Raw genomic sequence first — 19322 nt, 5'->3', positions numbered from 1 at the left:
AATCCCCATTTTACAGGTGAGGAAACTGAGGCTCAGAGAAGTTAAGTGAATTGTCCAAAGTCACACAGCAGGCAAGTGGCAAAGTTGGGAGTAGAACTCAGGTCTTCTGTATCACCCATGACCTCCTTCTTGCCAAATCCAATGGCTCCTACTCTATCCTAATCCTCCTTGACCTCTCAGCTGCCTTTGATACTGTTGACCATCCCCTTCTCCTCCATACCTTATCTCACCTTGGCTTCACGGGCTCCGTCTTCTCCTGGTTCTCCTCTTATCTTTCTGGCCGTTCATTATCGGTCTCCTTCACAGGCTCCTCATCCCCCTCCCATCCTCTAACTGTTGGGGTTCCTCAAGGGTCAGTTTCTTGGCCCTCTTCTGTTCTCCATGTACACTCACTCCCTTGGTGAACTCATTCGCATTCACGGCTTCAACTATCATCTCTATGCAGATGACACACAGATCTACATCTCTGCCCCTCTCCTCTCCCCCTCCCTTCAGGCTCGTATCTCCTCCTGCCTCCAGAACGTCTCTATCTGGATGTCTGCCCACCACCTAAAATTCAACATATCCAAAACTGAGCTCCTCATCTTCCCTCCCAAGCCCTGTCCTCTCCCAGACTTCCCTATCACCGTGGATGGTACGACCATCCTTCCCGTCTCTCAGGCCCACAACCTCGGTGTCATCTTTGACTCATCTCTCTCGTTCACCCCACACATCCGATCCATTACCAAGACCTGCCGGTCTCACCTTTATAATATCACCAAGATCTGCCCTTTCCTCTCCACCCAAACGGCTATGTTACTGCTACCGGCTCTCGTAATATCCCGGCTAGACTACTGTGTCAGCCTTCTCTCTGATCTCCCTTCCTCCTCTCTCGCCCTGCTCCAGTCTATTCTTCACTCTGCTGCCCAGCTCATCTTCCTGCAGAAACGCTCTGGGCATGTCACTCCCCTTCTTAAAAACCTCCAGTGTTTGCCTATCAACCTCCACTCAAAACAAAAACTTCTCACTCTAGGCTTTAAGGCTCTCCATCACCTTGCCCCTTCCTACCTCTCCTCCCTTCTCTCTTTCTATTGCCCACCCCACACGCTCCGCTCCTCTGCCACCCACTTCCTCACCGTCCCTCGGTCTTGCCTATCCCGCCGTCAACCCCTGGGCCACGTCCTCCCGCGGTCCTGGAATGCCCTCCCTCCTCACCTCTAACAATCTAATTCTCTTCCCCTCTTCAAATCCCTACTTAAAGCTCACCTCCTCCAAGAGGCCTTCTCAGACTGAGCTCCCCCCTTTTCCCTCTGCTCCATCTACCCCCCCCTTCACCTCTACACAGCTAAACCCTCTTCTCCCCCCTTTCCCTCTCCTCCTCCCCCCTCCCTTCCCACCCCCTCAGCACTGTACTCGTCTGCTCATTTGTATATATTTTCATTACCCTATTTATTTTGTTAATGAGATGTACATCCCCTTGATTCTATTCATTGCTATTGTCTTTGTCTGTCTGTCTCCCCCAATTAGACTGTAAGCCCGTCAATGGGCAGGGACTGTCTCTATCTGTTGCCAATTTGTACATTCCAAGCACTTAGTACAGTGCTCTGCACATAGTAAGCACTCAATAAATACTATTAAATGAATGAATGGTGGAATTTAGTGAGCATCTTCTGAGCGTAAAGCACTGTATTAACTTCTTGGGCACATACAACATACTTTCAAGGAGCCTGCTTTCAAGGAGCGTTCGATCAATCGATGAATCAATAGTGTTTATTGACCACTTGCTGTGTGCAAAGCCCTGTACTAAGCGCTTGGTAGAACAATGCGATAGAGTTGGTAGACATGTTCCAGTCTAGATGGGGAGGCCAACATTAAAATAAATTAAGGATATGCACATCAGTGCTGTGGGACTAAGGGTGGAATGAATCTCAAGTGATTAAATTACACTGATCCAAATGCAAAGGCAATATAGAAGGGAGAGGGAGAGGTAAATTAGGGCTTAGTCAGGGAAGGCCTCTTGGAGGAGATGTGATTAAGTCTTTAAAGTCTTAAAGGCAACTGTGATGGTCTGCTAGATTTGAAGGGGGAAGGAGATTCAGGCCAGATGGAGGATGTACACATTGGTAGACAGCAAGATAGATGAGATCTAGGTACAGTGAGTAGGTTGGCAATAGAGGAGCAAAGCAAATGTGCTGGGTGGTAGTAGGAAATCAGTGAGGGAAGATAGGAGGGGGTGAGCTCATTGAGTGCTTTAAAGTCAATGGTAAGGAGTTGCTGCTTGACGTGGTGGTAGATAGGCAACCAGTAGAGGTTCCTGAGGAGCCGGGAGATGTGGACTGAATTCTTTTTTAGAAAAATGATCCAGACAGCAGAGTGAAGTAAGAACTGGAGAGGGGAGAGACAGGAGGCAGGGAGGTCATCAAGGAAGCTTCTACTCACCTAGCATTAAAAAAAGGAATACAAGAACTTTTGCAGAAACAGCCAAAAGAAAAAGGCCATCACTGTAGACGGCACCTACCAACCTTCCTGTCTCACAAGCTCATAATCTTGGTTCATCCTTGACTCCTCTCTATCACTCAACACACTAAGCCCTCCTTTCATCTTCTCCCACTTCCTTCTGTGTCACCCAGACTTGCTCACTTTATTTATCTCCACTATCAGACCCACAGCACTTGTACATATGTGTAATTATTTATTTGTATTAATTTCTGCCTCCCCCTCTAAACTGTATGCTTGTTGTGGGCAGGGAATGTGTCTTAATTGTTATATTGTACTCTCCCAAGTGCTTAGTACAATGCTCTGCACATAGTAAGTGTTCAATAAATGTGATTGAATGAACGAGTGAGATGAGTCGAGGATAGTGCCAAGATTATGGGCTTGTTAGACAGGGAAGGTAGTGGTATTATTTACAGTGCTGTCTACAGTGATGGGGAATTCTTGGGGAAGACTGTGTTTGGGTGGGATGATGAGGGGGTCTGTTTTGGGCATATTTAATTTGAGGCATCAGCAGGATATCCAAATAGGGAAGCCCTGAAGGCGGGAGGAAATGTGGGACAATCTCAAACAATCTGCAGGGGGAGACAGACAGACCGAGAGTGTGTTTAGAAGAAAGTAGCTCAACTGTATCAGGATGAAATAGCAGAAAATACAACTGAAAATCCAAATGAAAATGAGGATGAGAAAAATATAAAAAATACATAGATGACAAGGGAAGTGAAAGAGGAGAATGAGAATGACAGGAATATTTACCTGGAATACTTTGTCTTCGGCAAACCAGAGACGTATCGAGCCCACCAGAGTCTTTGCTCCCCTTTGAATAAGGGCCATCATCTGTAGGGATAAAGTGGAAAAGAGATGTTAAAAGTCATTTTAATTATTCTCCATGGCTCCTTCTCATATTTGGGTCTACCTTGCCCCATCTCTCTACTTTAGCACTGAATAGTTGTTTTTTTCCAAAAGTTTTTTCAAGTTAGATTGTCACCATTTGAGGGACAGAGATGGGGCATTTAACAGATTTAGTTCCTTACATAATAATCTTCCAAAATAGAGCAAATTCCCATTTCCCTATAACAGGGTGGAACCTCTAAGATGAGAGCAAGCTGTGATATCAACTTCAAAATTTTAAACCCTTGGTGCTTGCAAGGAAACTCACAGACTCTGGAAATACATTGGGATACAACAGGGCACTAAATCATAATACTTGAATTAAATTGCCTATTTTTGTAGATCTTATGATTTCAAAGTCACATTTTCTTGCCACATCTTCTGCTACAATCCAAAATAGAGAGCAGGGTTCCTCTCTACACAGCAAAAGTTAACTTTAAAATGAAAATTTAAATAAAAAATTTTTAAATGACTAGAAAAAAGGGTAGCTATAAAAAGAGACCTGCCTCCCCCCTGGTTTAAACCCAACGAGAGCAGAAAATTATTTGTTTTTTTGCTATATGTTATTATCTTAGAGGAGAAGAATATGTTCATCAGACTCTTTCATCTTTATGGTCTACTCACCAGCTGAGAAAAAATAACCCACTAATTTATTTTCTTTCAGTATCCAGGCAACTGGGGATTTCAAGAGCACTGCATGTTTTAACTGTACTTGTGAAGCACATAGTATGTGCCAGGCATTGTATTAAGTGCTGGTGAAGATGGAAGATAATCCAGTTAGACCCAGTCCCTGTCCTATATGTGGCTCACAGTCCAAGTCAGAGGGATCAGAATTTAATCCCCATTTTACAGACGAGGAAACTGAGGCACAGGGAGGTTAACTGACTTGCCCAAGGACACACAGAAGCCAAGTGGCAGAACCAGGTTTGGAACTCAGGACCCCTGACTTCCAGGCCTATGCTCTTCCCATTAGGCCACTCTGCTTTCTTTTCTAAAGGAGAGAGTGTTTCTGTAAAACATAAAACATTGGGAAGACCGCAACTGGGGATTTTGGAGCCTGAGTCGTGAAGAGCCTGAAACCCTGCTCCTGTAGCCACAGTACTTTATTGCTCTGATTATATTTATTACCTTTTTCTTTTAGTTGTTTCTGTCTTTATATCATTTTATCATTTCTTATGGGTCTATCGCCAGTCCCCTCTCCCCATTTTATTGTTTGATTGTGAGCCCTTTTGGAGCCAGAGTCATGTCCAATTCTCAATATGTATTCTTTCCCAACAATTAGTACTGAGCTTTGTTTAATAAATATTGTTACAACAATTATAGTTCTTTTAACGCCACCGCCTTATCACTAACACTGGCCGTTAAGAGCCACTCGGTGTAGTTTTTAATATAATGTCCATATATGACAGACCAGCATTCCCCCCGACATTCAAAGTGTAATTAAAGTCACACTTCCTCCAGGAGGCCTTCCCTGATTGAACCTGATTGAGCCCTCTTTCCCCCTATTCTCTTTACCTACTGCATTGCCTAAGCAGTTGGATCTGTATGCTCTCGAGTACTTTTTTATAGTATTTGTTGAGTGCTCACTCTGTGCTAGGCACTGTTCTAAGAGCTGGGGTAGATATAAGGTTGGACACAGTCCATATGCCATATGGGGCTCATGTTCTTAATCCCCATTTTATAGATGAGATAACTGAGGCACAGAGAAGTGAAGCAACATGCCCAAGGTCACACAGGAAACAAGTGGCAGAGCCGGGATTAGAACCTAGATCCTTCTGATTCCCAGGCCCATGCTCTGTCCACTAATTGTACTTATGCCCTTACTCTTGATCCAATTGTATCCTTGCAATTCATGTCCACCTCTCCAGTGCACGATAAACTCTTCCAGAATAGGGGCACATCTTTTATATTCCCAAGGGCCTGGTATACCATGCTGCACACGGTAGGCAGGCTGTAATAATAATAATGATAAGGATGGTATTTGCTAAGCACTTACTGTGTGCCAAGCATTGTTCTAAGCGCTGGGGGAGATACAAGGTTATCAGGTTGTCCCATGTGGAGTTTATAGTCCTAATCCCCATTTTACAGATGAGGTTACTGAGGCCCAGAGAAGTAAAGTGACTTGCCCAAAGTCACACAGCTAAGTGGAGGAGCCAAGATTCAAACTCATGACCTCTGACTCCCAAGCCCGTGCTCTTTCCGCTAAGCCACACTGCTTCTACATTTCAACTTTCAAGTTTCATGCATTCTGATAGGTCTATTGCTGTGAAAGAGCCACTCTGATTTTCACCCTACCCTCAGTCCCACAGCACTTGTGTACACATCTGTACTTTGTTTTTATGTCTGTCTCCCTCTCTAAACTGTAAGTTCCTTGTGGTTGGGGGGACATGTCTATGGATTCTATTGTATTGTACTCTCCCGGGCACTTAGTACAGTGCTCTACACACAGTAAGCACTCAATAAATACCATTAATTAATGGTTCCCCATAATCTGATCCCCAAACCCCTGGCCCCTGTTGGTCCCACTTCTATCCTTCCTAAATGACCAGGTTTTTTGTCACCTTATTTCACACCACCCAGTTTACAGCCAGAGGGGCCATGACAAGGCAGTTGAGGCATTAGTAGCTAGGCATTTACAGTCCATTCCCACAAGCTCAGTAGACATACCAAGCCCTGCCAAGCATGCCCACAAGTGAGTTAATTAAGGGATGGTATCTGAAATAGTTTTACACCCTAATAGCATTTGCTATCCCTCTCAGGGTCGCACCTGGAGAGTTTCCAGTACTCTACCAGTCTCGATTATGGGAGGGAGGGTCAAGCAGAGGCATACTCATTCCATTCCTAGCTTGGGCAGTGGCTAGCGATTGGAAGGCGATCTGTTACAAGTCAAAAGTCACCTGTGCTGGGCAGCAATGGTGAGGGAGAGAGCTGAGAGCAGAGATTCTGTTTTACTGTGCGAAAGGAGGCAATAGTAACACACTTCTGGATGTTTATCAAGAAAACTCTTTGGATACACTACCAAAATGATTGCAGACAGAAGTGGGGCATTCTGGGAGAGATGTGTCCATGGCGTCGTTATGGGTCGGAGACAAATCGACAGCATAAGACAAGCACTTGCTAAGAAAGCCCATGTCTTTTGATTGTAGGGCAGGAGTAGAGAAGCAGGGTGGACTAGTAGATAGGGGTTTGGGAGTCAGAAGGACCTGGGTTTGAGAGTCAGGACCTGGGTTCTAATCCCAGCTCTGTCACTTGTCTGCTGTGTGACCTTGTGCAAATCACTTCACTCTTCTGTGCCTCAGTTAACTCATCTGTAAAATGGGAATTAAGACTCTGAGCCCCACGTGGGACAGGGACTGTGTCCAACTTGATTAGCTTGTATCTACCTAGAGCTTAGCCTGGCACATAGTAAGCAAAATAAATATCATAAGGAAAGGAGTACATTCCCCTCTTACCATATTCCTAATAATCAATCATATTTACTGAGCACTGTGTATTTTGCACTGTATTAAGTGCTAGGGAGAGTACAATAAAACAGAGTGGTAGACACATTCCCTGCCCACAGCAAGCTTAGAGTCTAGAGGGAGATACAGACAGTAAAATGAAAAGTTAATTAATTAATTATGGATAGGTACTTAAGTGCTGTGGGACTAAGGGAGGAGTGAATAAAAGGTGCAAATCCAAGTGCAAAGATGACCCAGAGAGGCTGGGTAGAAGAGGAAATGAGGGCTTAGTTCATTCATTCATTCAATCATATCTATTGAGCACTTACTATGTGTAGAGCACTGTACTAAGCACTTGGAATGTACAATTAGGCAACAGAGATAATCCCTGCCCAACAACAGGCTCACAGTCCAAAAGGGGGAGACAGACAGCAAAGCAAAACAAGTAGATAGGCATCAGTACCATCAAAATAGATAAACAGAATCATAGATATATACACATCATTAATACAATAGAGTAATAAATAATATATACAAATATACACAAGTGCTGTGGGGAGGGCAAGGGGATAGAGCAGAGGGAGGGAGTAGGGGTGATGGGGAGGGGAGGAGGGGCAGAGGAAAGGGAGGACTCAGTCTGGGAAGGCCTCCTGGAGGAGGTGAACTCTCAGTAGGGCTTTGAAGAGGGGAAGAGAGTTAGTTTGGCGGATGTGAAGAGGGAGGGCATTCCAGGTCAGTGAGTAGGATGTGGGCCAGGGCTTGATGGCGGGACAGGTGAGAACGAGGCACAGTGAGGAGGTTAGTGGCAGAGGAGAGGAGTGTATTGGGTGGGCTGTAGAAGGAGAGAAGGGAGGTGAGGTAGGAGGTGACAAGGGGATGGAGAGTTTTGAAGCCAATAGTGAAGAGTTTTTGCTTCATGTGAAGGTTGATAGGCTACAACTGCAGGTTTTTGAGGAGGGGAGTGACATGCCCAGAGCGTTTCTGTAGAAAGATAATCTGGGCAGCAGAATGAAGTATAGACTGAAGTGTGGAGAGACAGGAGGATGGAAGATCAGAAAGGAGGCTGATGCAATAATCCAATCAGGATATTATCAGAGATTGTACCAGCAAGGTAGCAGTTTGGATGGAGACGAAAGGGTGGATCTCGGCAATGTGGTGAAGGTGAGACCGGAAGGTTTTGGTGATGGATTGGATGTGTGGGGTGAATGAGCTGATGCCAGATTTGGAGGGGGTGAAGGAGAGAATTGGAGGAGAGGAAGTGGAGACAGTGGGGATAGACAACTCGCTCAAGGAATTAGTAGGAATGGTAGGAGGGAGATGGGGCGATAACTGGAGAGAGCTCTGGGGTCAAGGGATGGGGTGACATGAGCATATTTGAAAGTAGCAAGGAAGAAGCAATTGGAAAGCAAACAGTTGAAGATGGAGATCAGGGAGGGAAGAAAGGAAGGGGTAATCCCTTTGATAAGATGCGAAGGGATGAAGTTGGAGGCGCAGGTGGAGGGGTTGATTTTTAGAGAAGGGAGATCTGCTCTTGAGATACTGGTGGGAAAGATGAGCGAGTTGAAGAAGGGGCAGGAGGAGGGAGGGGCTAGAGAGGGGCAGCCATAACAGACCACCAACGGCCTAGCCAACAGGATAGCCATAACTGCCAACCTGTTATGGCTCTCCAAAGCAAGAAGATTGTCAAATTCAAGTCTGGTAAGTTTCACTTTCTAGTTTGTCCTCACTGTTGTATTAGAACACATATTTCAACATATTGTAAGAATCATCTATATTCCCTATGTGTCTAGCTCACCAATACCTGTATTACTTTTTCATTTCTGTAGACCTATCAGAATGAATGGTCATTGTCTCTTTCACTCTATTAAATTCAGGCTGTTACACTATCATCATCATGAACTGTATTTATTGCCTGCCTACGTGTTTGCAGCACGGTGTACCAGACTCTTGGGAATATAAAAGATGTACCCTTACTTCGGAAGAGTTACTGTCTATTGGAGAGGTGGAAGAATTGAGAAGATACAAAATTGGACCAAGAGTAAGGGCATCAATGCAACTGCTAAAAATAAAAGTAGGCAAAAGTTTTTTAAAAAAAATTATCAAGGAGATGAGGCTAAATTGAGAAATCCCACCTGAAGGAAGTTAGGAAAACTCTGAAGATGGGCAGGACTCGTTTTGGTATTTTTTAATGGGGGCAAAGTTCTGAGCAGAGGAAAGTACTTGAGCAATGGGTTGGAGATAGGAGTATGGAGAGAAGAACATTGAGAAGATTAGCTTGGGAGAACTGAAGAGTACAAACTGGGGTTTAGAGGGAGAAGAATGGATAAGTAAGGAGACAGTGAGCAGAGATACATCACTAAGAGTGGGCGAGCCAGTCATATATCACCAGGTAATGGAAGAAAATTGCCATGGCAACAAATCATGAAAATGCAAAAGAACCAGATTCACAGCTCAAACTCAGATATTAAACATTTATTGAAAACTAAAACTCTTTGTGAGGCTGAATCAGAGATCTAATAATAATAATAATAATAACAATAATAATAATAATAATGTTGGTATTTGTTAAGCGCTTACTATGTGCCAAGCACTGTTCTAAGCGCTGGGGTAGACACAGGGGAATCAGGTGGTCCCACATGGGGCTCACAGTCTTAATCCCCATTTTACAGATGAGGTAACTGAGGCACCGAGAAGTTAAGTGACTTGCCCAAAGTCACACAGCTGACAAGTGGCCGAGCCGGAATTCGAACCCATGACCTCTGACTCCAAAGCCCGGGCTCTTTCCACTGAGCCATGCTGCACCTCTCCTCTCCCCAACCCTTCAGGCTCGTATCTCCTCCTGCCTCCAGAACGTCTCTATCTGGATGTCTGCCCACCACCTAAAACTCAACATATCCAAAACTGAGCTCCTCATCTTCCCTCCCAAGCCCTGTCCTCTCCCAGACTTCCCTATCACCGTGGATGGTACGACCATCCTTCCCGTCTCTCAGGCCCGCAACCTCGGCGTCATCTTTGACTCATCTCTCTCGTTCACCCCACACATCCGATCCATTACCAAGACCTGCCGGTCTCACCTTTATCATATCACCAAGATCTGCCCTTTCCTCTCCACCCAAATGGCTACCTTACTGCTACCGGCTCTCCTAATATCCCGGCTAGACTACTGTGTCAGCCTTCTCTCTGATCTCCCTTCCTCCTCTCTCACCCTGCTCCAGTCTATTCTTCACTCTGCTGCCCAGCTCATCTTCCTGCAGAAACGCTCTGGGCATGTCACTCCCCTTCTTAAAAACCTCCAGTGTTTGCCTATCAACCTCCGCTCAAAACAAAAACTTCTCCCTCTAGGCTTCAAGGCTCTCCATCACCTTGCCCCTTCCTACCTCTCCTCCCTTCTCTCTTTCTATTGCCCACCCCACACGCTCCGCTCCTCTGCCACCCACTTCCTCACCGTCCCTCGGTCTCGCCTAACCCGCCGTCGACCCCTAGGCCACGTCCTCCCGCGGTCCTGGAATGCCCTCCCTCCTCACCTCTGACAATCTAATTCTCTTCCCCTCTTCAAATCCCTACTTAAAGCTCACCTCCTCCAAGAGGCCTTCTCAGACTGAGCTCCCCCCTTTTCCCTCTGCTCCATCTACCCCCCCCTTCACCTCTACACAGCTAAACCCTCTTCTCCCCCCTTTCCCTCTCCTCCTCCCCCCCTCCCGTCCCACCCCCTCAGCACTGTACTCGTCCGCTCAACTGTATATATCTTCATCACCCTATTTATTTTGTTTAATGAGATGTACATCACCCTGATTCTATTTATTTGCCATTGTTTTAATGAGATGTTCTTCCCCTTGACTCTATTTATTGCCATTTTCTTGTCTGCCTGTCTCCCCCGATTAGACTGTAAGCCCATCAAAGGGCAGGGACTGTCTCTATCTGTTGCTGATTTGTACATTCCAAGCACTTAGTACAGTGCTCTGCACATAGTAAGTGCTCAATAAATACTATTGAATGAATGAATGAAAGGTCATTTTCCTGGAAGATAAATTCTGCAGTTAAAGAGAAGGTGTAAAAATTTCACAAGATCCCCCATTTACGTGATATTCAGGAGCTTCACATAAGGCGTTACTATTTTCAAATTAATGGAGGAAAAAATGATCTCTCTGGTCTAGAGGCTCCTATGAGGCCCCGGCTTGAGGGGAAACCACATGCGGGCGGGTGCGGTTGCTCTGCTACATGATTAGAGGTCGAGGTCCAGTGATGCCCCGAGCTGGGGCACCTCCTTTTGGGTAAGGGATGCTGGTGCCCCTTGGGCCGGGAACAGGGAAGGAGGATATGGGTTTGGGCAGAAGGATCTGGCTGCCTTGTAGAGAGGCGAACCTGAGGAAAGGCCCAGTGCTCTCCTTCCTGGGGTCCCCTGGCATAACTCGTTGTGGGCAGGAAATGTGTCTGTTTATTGTTGTATTGCACTCTCCCAAGCGCTTAGTACAGTGCTCTGCACACAGTAAGCACTCAATAAATACAGCTGAATGAGAGAGTGGCAGAGTTGGCTGCTGGATCAGGCCTGGGCTTGGGGGTGGCGGACAATGATGACTTAGTAAAGAATGGGACTCGTGCATTCAGTCAATTGTATTTATTCAGTGCTTACTGTGTGCAGAGCACTGTACTAAATGCTTGGGAAAGCATAAATGGTAGGAGGGCCCCGGACAGATGGATAAACAGAGGCAGAAGAGGGCCTTCGAGGGGACCACCGCCCTCAAACCTGTGTCTGTGGTAGGAGCTGGTCAGAGCTACCCGAAGCAGAGAAAATTCAGGATATTCTCGCCGGGGAGGTCGAGGCAGGCCATCGGGCCAAGCCCCTCATCCTCAGGCATGCAGTGCCTCCATAGCCCCTAGGGAGAGGTTGCCAGGCCCGCCTCCCGACGTAGAAGTCATAATAGTAGTAGTAGTCACATTTGTTAAGAGCTTACTGTGTGCCCAGTAATGTACTAAGAGCTGGGGAGTATGACATAGGGGATAGAGTATGCACCTGGGAGTCAGCAGGTCATGAGTTCTAATTCTACCTCGGCCACTTGTCTGCTGTGTGACCTTGGGGAAGTTACTTCACTTCTCTGAGCCTTAGTTACTTCATCTGTAAAATGGGGATGGAGACTGTGAACCCCAAGTGGGACAGGGACTCTGTCCAACCCGATTTGCTTGCATTCACCCTAGCACTTAGTACAGTGCCTGATACATAGTAAAGTGTTTAAGAAATACCACAATTACTATTCTAGGAGTGGGATCCATTTAAACCTAAACAGAGAGATATGGAGCAAATTAATCACTTTTTTTGTGCTCAAGATGATTGGTAGTTTGGTAGCCCTCAGGAAGGCTAGACATGTGTGTAAACTGTCTTGCTAGACTTAGTTTTGTTTTTTTTAAATCATCCCTCAGGGGAGTACCCACTGTGCTTTTGTCATCCTTGTAGGTAGGCACTAGCCCATCCACCCTACACATCTCATCCTAGATGTCTGTATAATATTGGGCCCCATGCTGCCACAACATCCTCTATAAGAGAAGAGAGGAATTGCCTGACTTTCATTCCAAGTCCAAGTGACCTTCTGTCATTTCCTGCCCTCACCTGAATTCCGGAATCACTGGGGTATGTTCCCAGCTTTGTTAACCACCACCTCCTCAAATACTATGACTTACTTTTACCTACTGCACTTTGCTTCCAGGTTGGAGAGGGACAGACCCACGACCATAGAGCTGACTTTTTCCTTTTAGTACGAAGCTCTGCCTTGTCTCTTACCACATTGAGCACACAGTTGATGGTCAGTACATGTTTATTTGAAAGAAGCTGTAGCTCAAAGACATTTACTGGAATGACCAGAAGAAAAGAAGATCCACAAGAGAAAGAAGTCTATCTCAGGGGAAACGTGTGCTGATGGGAAGTGAGAGTTGGTGCTGGGACACAGATATGTCCTAGGGAGGGGAAATATGGCCTCAGGTGCTTCAGGGTGAAATAGATATTCTTGAGATGGGTAATGGGTAGGTATTATTATTATTTTCAAATGCTGTCGAGTTGTTTCCGATTCGTGGCGACTATGAATATATTTTCTCCAGAAAGTACTATTTTCTGCCATAATCCATAGCCTTATTATTGGTTCTTCTATTATCGTTGTTATGGTTTCTATCCATCTAGCTGCTGGTCTGCCTCTTCCATGTTTTCCCTGGACTTTTCCTAGTATTAGTGTCTTCTCCAGACAATTAATCCTCCCAATGATGTGTCCAAAATTTGCTAATCTAAGTTGTCATTTGGCCTTCCAAAGACCACCTTGGCTTAATTTGCTCCCAAACCCATTTCCTTGTTTTTAGGGCAGCCCATGGTATAAACAAAAGCCTTCTCCAACACCACATTTCAAAAGTGTCGATGGTCTTACTATCCTGTTTTTTCACTGTCCAGCTTTTGGATCCATACATTGTCACTGGAAACACCATAGAATTGACAATTTGTATTTTTGTGGCAATTGTTACTTCTTAGTAAAGAGATTACAGAGGGAGAAACCCTGTAAGAAGGTTGACTAAGGATAAGAGCGGCGTCCCCAGGCTTGTTTCAAAATAGGTGTCCTGGAGGCAACAGCCATAGCAGGGGGTTATTTCTGGGCGCCTGAACCGGAAAACTGTTTGTGAATGGGCAGGCTGCCCCAGAGAAGAGTAATTGATCCTGTTGTAACAGGTGTTCCATGGTTGGAGAGGAGGAAGAGGAGTATTTGAATCAATCAATCAGCAGTATTTATTGAGTGTGCAGAGCACTGTACTCTAAGCCTGATGGAGTACAGTAGAGTAAATTGACAAAAATCCTGCCCTCAAGGAGCAGTGGAGACAGACATTAAAATGCATTACAGGTAAGGGAAGCAACTGAGTATAAGGATAATAATTGTGGTATTTGTTAAGTGCTTACTTTGTCCTAAGCACTGTCCTAAGCCCTAGGGCAAGTACAAGATAATTAGGTCGCACATGGGCTCACAGTCTAAGTAGGAGGGAGAACAGGTGTTAAATCCCCATTTTGCAGATGAAGGAACTGAGGTACAGAGAAGAGAAGTGACTTGCCCAAGCTCACAGAGCAGGCAACTGGAGGATCCAGGATTAGAACCCAGGTCGTCTGACTCCCAGGCCCTTGCTCTTTCCACTAGGTCTCTAGGTCATGCTGCTTGGATACATACCTAAGTGCTTTGTGGGTGGGGTGAGTATTTAACGCTTAGCAAGTATGGACTCAAGAGCATAAGTGATGCATGAGAGAGGGAAAATAGGATGGAGAGATCAGCGATTGGTCAGGGATGGCTTTCTGGAGAAGCAGCATGGCCTAGAACATAGAGCACGGGCCTCTCCAACCAGGAAGCAAAGTGCAGCAGGTGAAAGTAAGTCAGAGTATTTGAGGAGGGGGGTTAACAAAACTGAGAACATACCCCAGTGATTTAGTGGGCAAGTCACTTCACTTCTCTTTGCCTCAATTACCTCATCTGTAAAATGGGGATTAAGACTGTGAGCCCCACGTGGGAGATGGACTGTGTCCATCCTGATCGTGGCTTAGTGGAAAGACCACGGGCTTGGGATTCCAGAGGTCATGGGTTCTAATCCCGGCTCTGCTGCTTGTCAGTTGTGTGACCTTGGGCAAAGCACTTACCTTCTATGTGCCTCAGTTACCTCATCTGCAAAATGGGGATGAAGACTGTGAGCCCTAAGTGGGACAACCTGACTACCTTGTATCTACCCCAGAGCTTAGAACAGTGCTTGGCACATAGTAGGTGCTTAACAAATACCAATAGTATTATTATTATCTACCCCAGCACTTAGTACAATACCTGGCAGAAAGTATGCACTTAACAAATGCTATAAAAAAAAATGCAACATTAGTAGGGTTTCTTGTGTCCACATATGTCAAGTATCCAAACTAATGCATCAATCCCTACCTGTAACTCTTGTCTCTCCTCTGCCTAACAAAGGAGAGATGTCAGGAGGTTGAGGAAGCAGGGGCAACATGCCTTGTTGATTTGGGGAGCATTGGGAAGGCTATGAGGGTGGTTGGAGGCAGCCGTGCCTGAAATTCTCTGAGGCAAGAGGAGCCTGAAGTTCTTTTAGCCACAATACCCTATTCCTCTTGTATTTATCATTGCCTTTGTGGCTTGTATTATTTTCATGCTGTTACTGTTTCATTGTTCCTTTAAGTATCTGTCACAGTCCCCTCTCTCCAATCTTATTAGATGTTTAGCCCCTTTGTGGGCCAGGGACTGTGACTAATTTTTCTCCAATGTTTACTATGGTGGTCTGCATACAGTAGGCACTTAATCAAAATTCCTGCTGCTAGATGATACTGCTGTGCTCTCCTCAATAATACTGAAATCCTGCTTGTTTATGGAGGAAGGGTATGGCAGTGGGGTCAAGGGAACAAAACATTTGAAAGTCACTCGGTTAACTTAAGAATGGTGACCACTTAATTGAAGATACATACAAACAACAGAATGCTAGGGCTTAAAGAAGCCTTGATAGGTCCAGGCTCCTCCTTCCAGGGAGGCGATTATCTAAACCATTCATCCCTAAAGGATGTTTAATATGCACTGTTATGGAGCACTCAGCTCCCTTCCATGATCCCATCAACTGTGCCATCCTGGAGCCAAGTCCAACGTAATAGTAGTGGTAGTAATATATTAAAATATTAAATTATAGTAAAGTGCTTAAGAAATACCACAATTACTTAAACTGGTGGGAATTAAATATAGTCCTTGTCCCTCTGGGGGCTCACACACCCCTAAAATATGATCGGGGATAGGCCCATGTCCATTCCAAGGCCTATTGCTGAGACCCCTCAGGAGGGCCGCAAGGTTGGGGAGGACAAGACAAGAGAAGAAGGGGGCCCAGGGGCGCAGGGGAGGGGACTTGGGGAGATGTCATCCCAAACCAACACAGGGTCAAGCCTTTGTAGAATGTCATTTTGACATCATGGGGTTTCCTTAGGCTTAGGGGACTGGGGAGGAGGTGAGGGGATTACTGAGGAAGTCACCAAGACTTTCCACCCCTAAAATCCAGGCAGAATCAATGGTCAGTAAACCTCCCAGTCAAATGATGGAATGGGGAAGAGGTTAGAGTCAGATTCAGGAGCTCAAACATACCAACTTGCATGAAGGTTCTTTTCACAAGATCCTACAGCATTCGATTTAACTGTTACAAGGCTGAATATTGAATTTAACAATAATAAAATTTAAAAAACCAACACCACCTCTCACCTCCCCAAAAAGCCCACTGAATCTGATAATGAATCTCTTGATGCTAATGTGGAATTCTTCCTTGCACTCTATTCTTTGTCCTTTGCCTAGTCAAAAGTAAAAAACAGTGATGGGCTTCCGCTAGTTCTTTCTGGAGAGATTATATGAGTCCATAAAAATTTCCACCCAAGGTTTCCTGCTATCAGCCTAAATGTTCCTTTGTTTAATTCTCTTCATTTCTTCAGTCACATCTTTCTCCAAGAGCCTAAATCATTCTTCTCTCCAATTTTTCCAGATGTTTGGATGATCATAGTCTTCATTTTAACAGTTGTTTGGTCAAGATGACCAAACAGGGATTTGATTTTGCCTCCCCTGTCAACTCTATTTGTCCTCTAATCTTTTAAATTATTTTCTCTCCTTCTAGCCAATAAGTCCCTATAGAGTTGATGGTTCTGCAGTGTGTTAAAGATGCAAAAAGTACAGCAGCAAGCGGAAAAAGAGTATGGATTCCTGTTGAGACTTAAGTGAGGATTTCACTTCTGCTTTGGGCTATTGCAGTACAATTTCAATTTATTATTCTAGATGCTGTGTTTAGCTCATTGCACCAAAAACTCATTTTACACATATACACATTATTTAAAACAGATTTCATTCTTTATGATAAGAAAAGATAATTGCAGTTAGACAAGCAGAATGCCCCATCAATCAGTCAATGGCATTTAATGAATGCTTACTGTGTGCAGAGCACTGTAGTAAATGCTTAGGAGAGTACAATGCAGCAGAGTTGGTAGAAGAATTCCCCACCCACAAGGAGTTTACAGTCTAGATGGGGAGACAGACATTAAAATAAATTATTGATATTATTTATTATCGTATTTGTTAAGTGCTTACTATATGTCAAACACTGTTCTAAGCACCGGGGTAGATACAAGATAATCAGGTTGTCCACATGGGGCTCACAGTCTTAATCCCCATTATGCAGATAAGGTCACTGAGGCACAGAGAAGTTAAGTGGCTTGTCCAACGTCACATAACAAACAAGTGGCAGAGTCGGGATTAGAACCCACGTCCTCTGACTCCCAAGCCCCTGCTCTTTTCACTAAGCCATGCTGCTTATGTATGTAAGTCCTCAGGGGCTGAACTTGAGGTGAGTATCAAATGCTTAAAGGGTAAAGATCCAAATATAAAGGCAACGCAGAAGGGAGAGGGAGTAGGGGAAATGAAGACTTAGTCAGGGAAGGCCTCTTGGAAGAGATGTGATTTTAATAAGTCTTTGAAGGTGGGGAGAGAGGTGGTCTGCCATATATATTAGGGGAGGGAGTTTCAGGCTAGAGGGAGAATGTGGACAAGAGGTTGGCAATAAGATAGATTTGATCAAAGTACAGTGAATAGGTGGGCTTTAGAGGAGCAAAGTTTGTGGTCTGGGTTATAGTAAGCTATACTATACTTTGCTGTACTATACTATACTATGAAAACTCTGTTTACAATGCTGTCTGACGTACCCCCAAATTTACCAACCTTGCCTCGGGACTTTATAGTTACTGGTTCTAGTAGTTTGATCAAATTTGGATGTTTGGATCAGTGGAATAGGGTAGAAATTTCTGAAGTCTCAGATAAGCCTGTGAAACTCATATTTATAAACTATGGATTTAAATGAGGTAAGGTAGGAGGGGGTAAGGTGATTGAATGTTTCAAAGCCAATGGTAAGGAGTTTCTGTTTAATGCCATGGGGTCGGGGAGGGTATTTTAGGATAGGAGAGACATAGGCAGGTGTGAAAGCAGTGAGGAAGAAGCCATTGGAAAGTGACCAGTTGGAGCTGGTGGTCAGGGAGGGAAGAAAGGAGGGAGCAAGTCTTCTGATAGGGTGAGTTTTGACTTGTAGCAGATTGCCTTCCACTCGCTAACCACTGCCCAGGCTAGGAATGGAATGACTTCTGCTCCTGCCTGACTCTCCCTCCTGTAGTCGAGACTGGTAGTGTACTGGAAACTCTCCGGTTGTGACCCTGAGAGGAGTAGCAAATGCTATTAGGGTGTAAAAGTCCTTCAGAGAACATCCCTCAATTAACTTAGTTGTGGGCATGCTTGGGGGGCTTTATGGGTCTACTGAGTTTGTGGGAATGGACTATAAATGCCTAACAATGCCTCAACTGCCTTATCATGGCCCCTCTGGCTGTAAACTGGGTGGTGTGAAATAAGGTGACCAAAAACATCTCCAGTCCTGATCTCTCCCACTCTACAGTCTCGCATTTCCTCCTGCCTTCAAGATATCTCTTCTTGAATGTCTTCCTGTCACCTCAAACTTAACATGTCCAAAAGAGAACTCCTTATCTTCCCACTCAAACCCTGTCCTCCATCTGATTTTCCATCACTGTAGATGCACCACATACTTCCTGTCTCACAAGCCCATAACCTTGGGCTTTACTCCTCTCTCTCATTCAACCCACATACGCAGTCCATCACTAAATCTTGTTGATCCCTCCTCAAGACCCGCCCTTTCTGCTCCATCCAAACTGCTACTACGTTAGTACAATCACTCATCCTATCCCGACTGGATTACTGCATCAGCCTCCTTTCTGACCTCCCAACCTCCTGCCTCTCCCCACTCCATTCCATACTTCACTCTGCTTCCTGGATCATTTTTCTACAAAAACGTTCAGGACATCTAACCCCACTCCTCAAAACCTCCAGTGGTTGCCCATCCACCTCCACATCAAACAAAAACTCCTCACTATTGGCCTCAAAGCACTCAATCACCTTGTTCCCTCCTACCTCACCTTGCTACTCTCCTACTACAGCCTAACCTGCACACTTCTCTCATCTAATGCTAACCTTCTCATTGTGCCTCAATCTCGTCTATCTTGCCGCCGACCCCTCACCCACATCTTTCCTCTGGCCTGGAATGTCCTCCCTCCTCAAATCTGACAATTACTCTCCCCTCCTTCAAGGCCTTATTGAAGGCATATCTCCTCCAAAAGCCTTCCCTGATTAAACCTCCCTTTTCTTTTCTCCCACTCCCTTCTACATCACCCTGACTTGATCCCTTTGTTCTCCCCCAATCTCAGTCCCACAGCACTTATGCATATATCTGTAATTTATTTATTTATATTTATATTAGTTTCTGTCTCCCCACCCTCTAGACTGTAAGCTTATTTTAGACAAGGAATGTGCTGGTTTATTGTTGTATTGTACTCTCCCAAGCGCTTAGTACAGTGCTCTGCACACAAAGTGCTCAGTAAACATGATTAAATGAATGACTAAATATATTTTGCATTTTCATGTATTATCCAGTAATTGG

The 19322-nt window shown here is 45.0% G+C and overlaps 1 protein-coding gene and 1 non-coding gene across 2 annotated transcripts in view; one reads left to right on the top strand and one right to left on the bottom strand.

Moving 5' to 3' along the window:
* The window catches only part of GRIP2 (glutamate receptor interacting protein 2), a 177414-nt gene that overhangs the window by 105338 nt on the left and 52754 nt on the right, over nt 1-19322 (bottom strand). Inside the window, exon 6 of the mRNA XM_039910260.1 lies at nt 3229-3309. Coding sequence (XP_039766194.1) covers nt 3229-3309 — 81 coding nt within the window. The remainder of the gene's footprint in view (nt 1-3228; nt 3310-19322) is intronic.
* Nucleotides 6113-6250, top strand: LOC114806719. Its single transcript, XR_003754781.1, has one exon. It is a non-coding gene; the product is annotated as a small nucleolar RNA SNORA7 (small nucleolar RNA).

This window comes from Ornithorhynchus anatinus, chromosome X1 (assembly GCF_004115215.2).
Source record: "Ornithorhynchus anatinus isolate Pmale09 chromosome X1, mOrnAna1.pri.v4, whole genome shotgun sequence".
NCBI lineage: Eukaryota > Metazoa > Chordata > Mammalia > Monotremata > Ornithorhynchidae > Ornithorhynchus > Ornithorhynchus anatinus.
The sequence above is the reverse complement of the archived record's forward strand: the minus strand, read 5'-3'. Positions and strand labels throughout refer to the sequence as shown.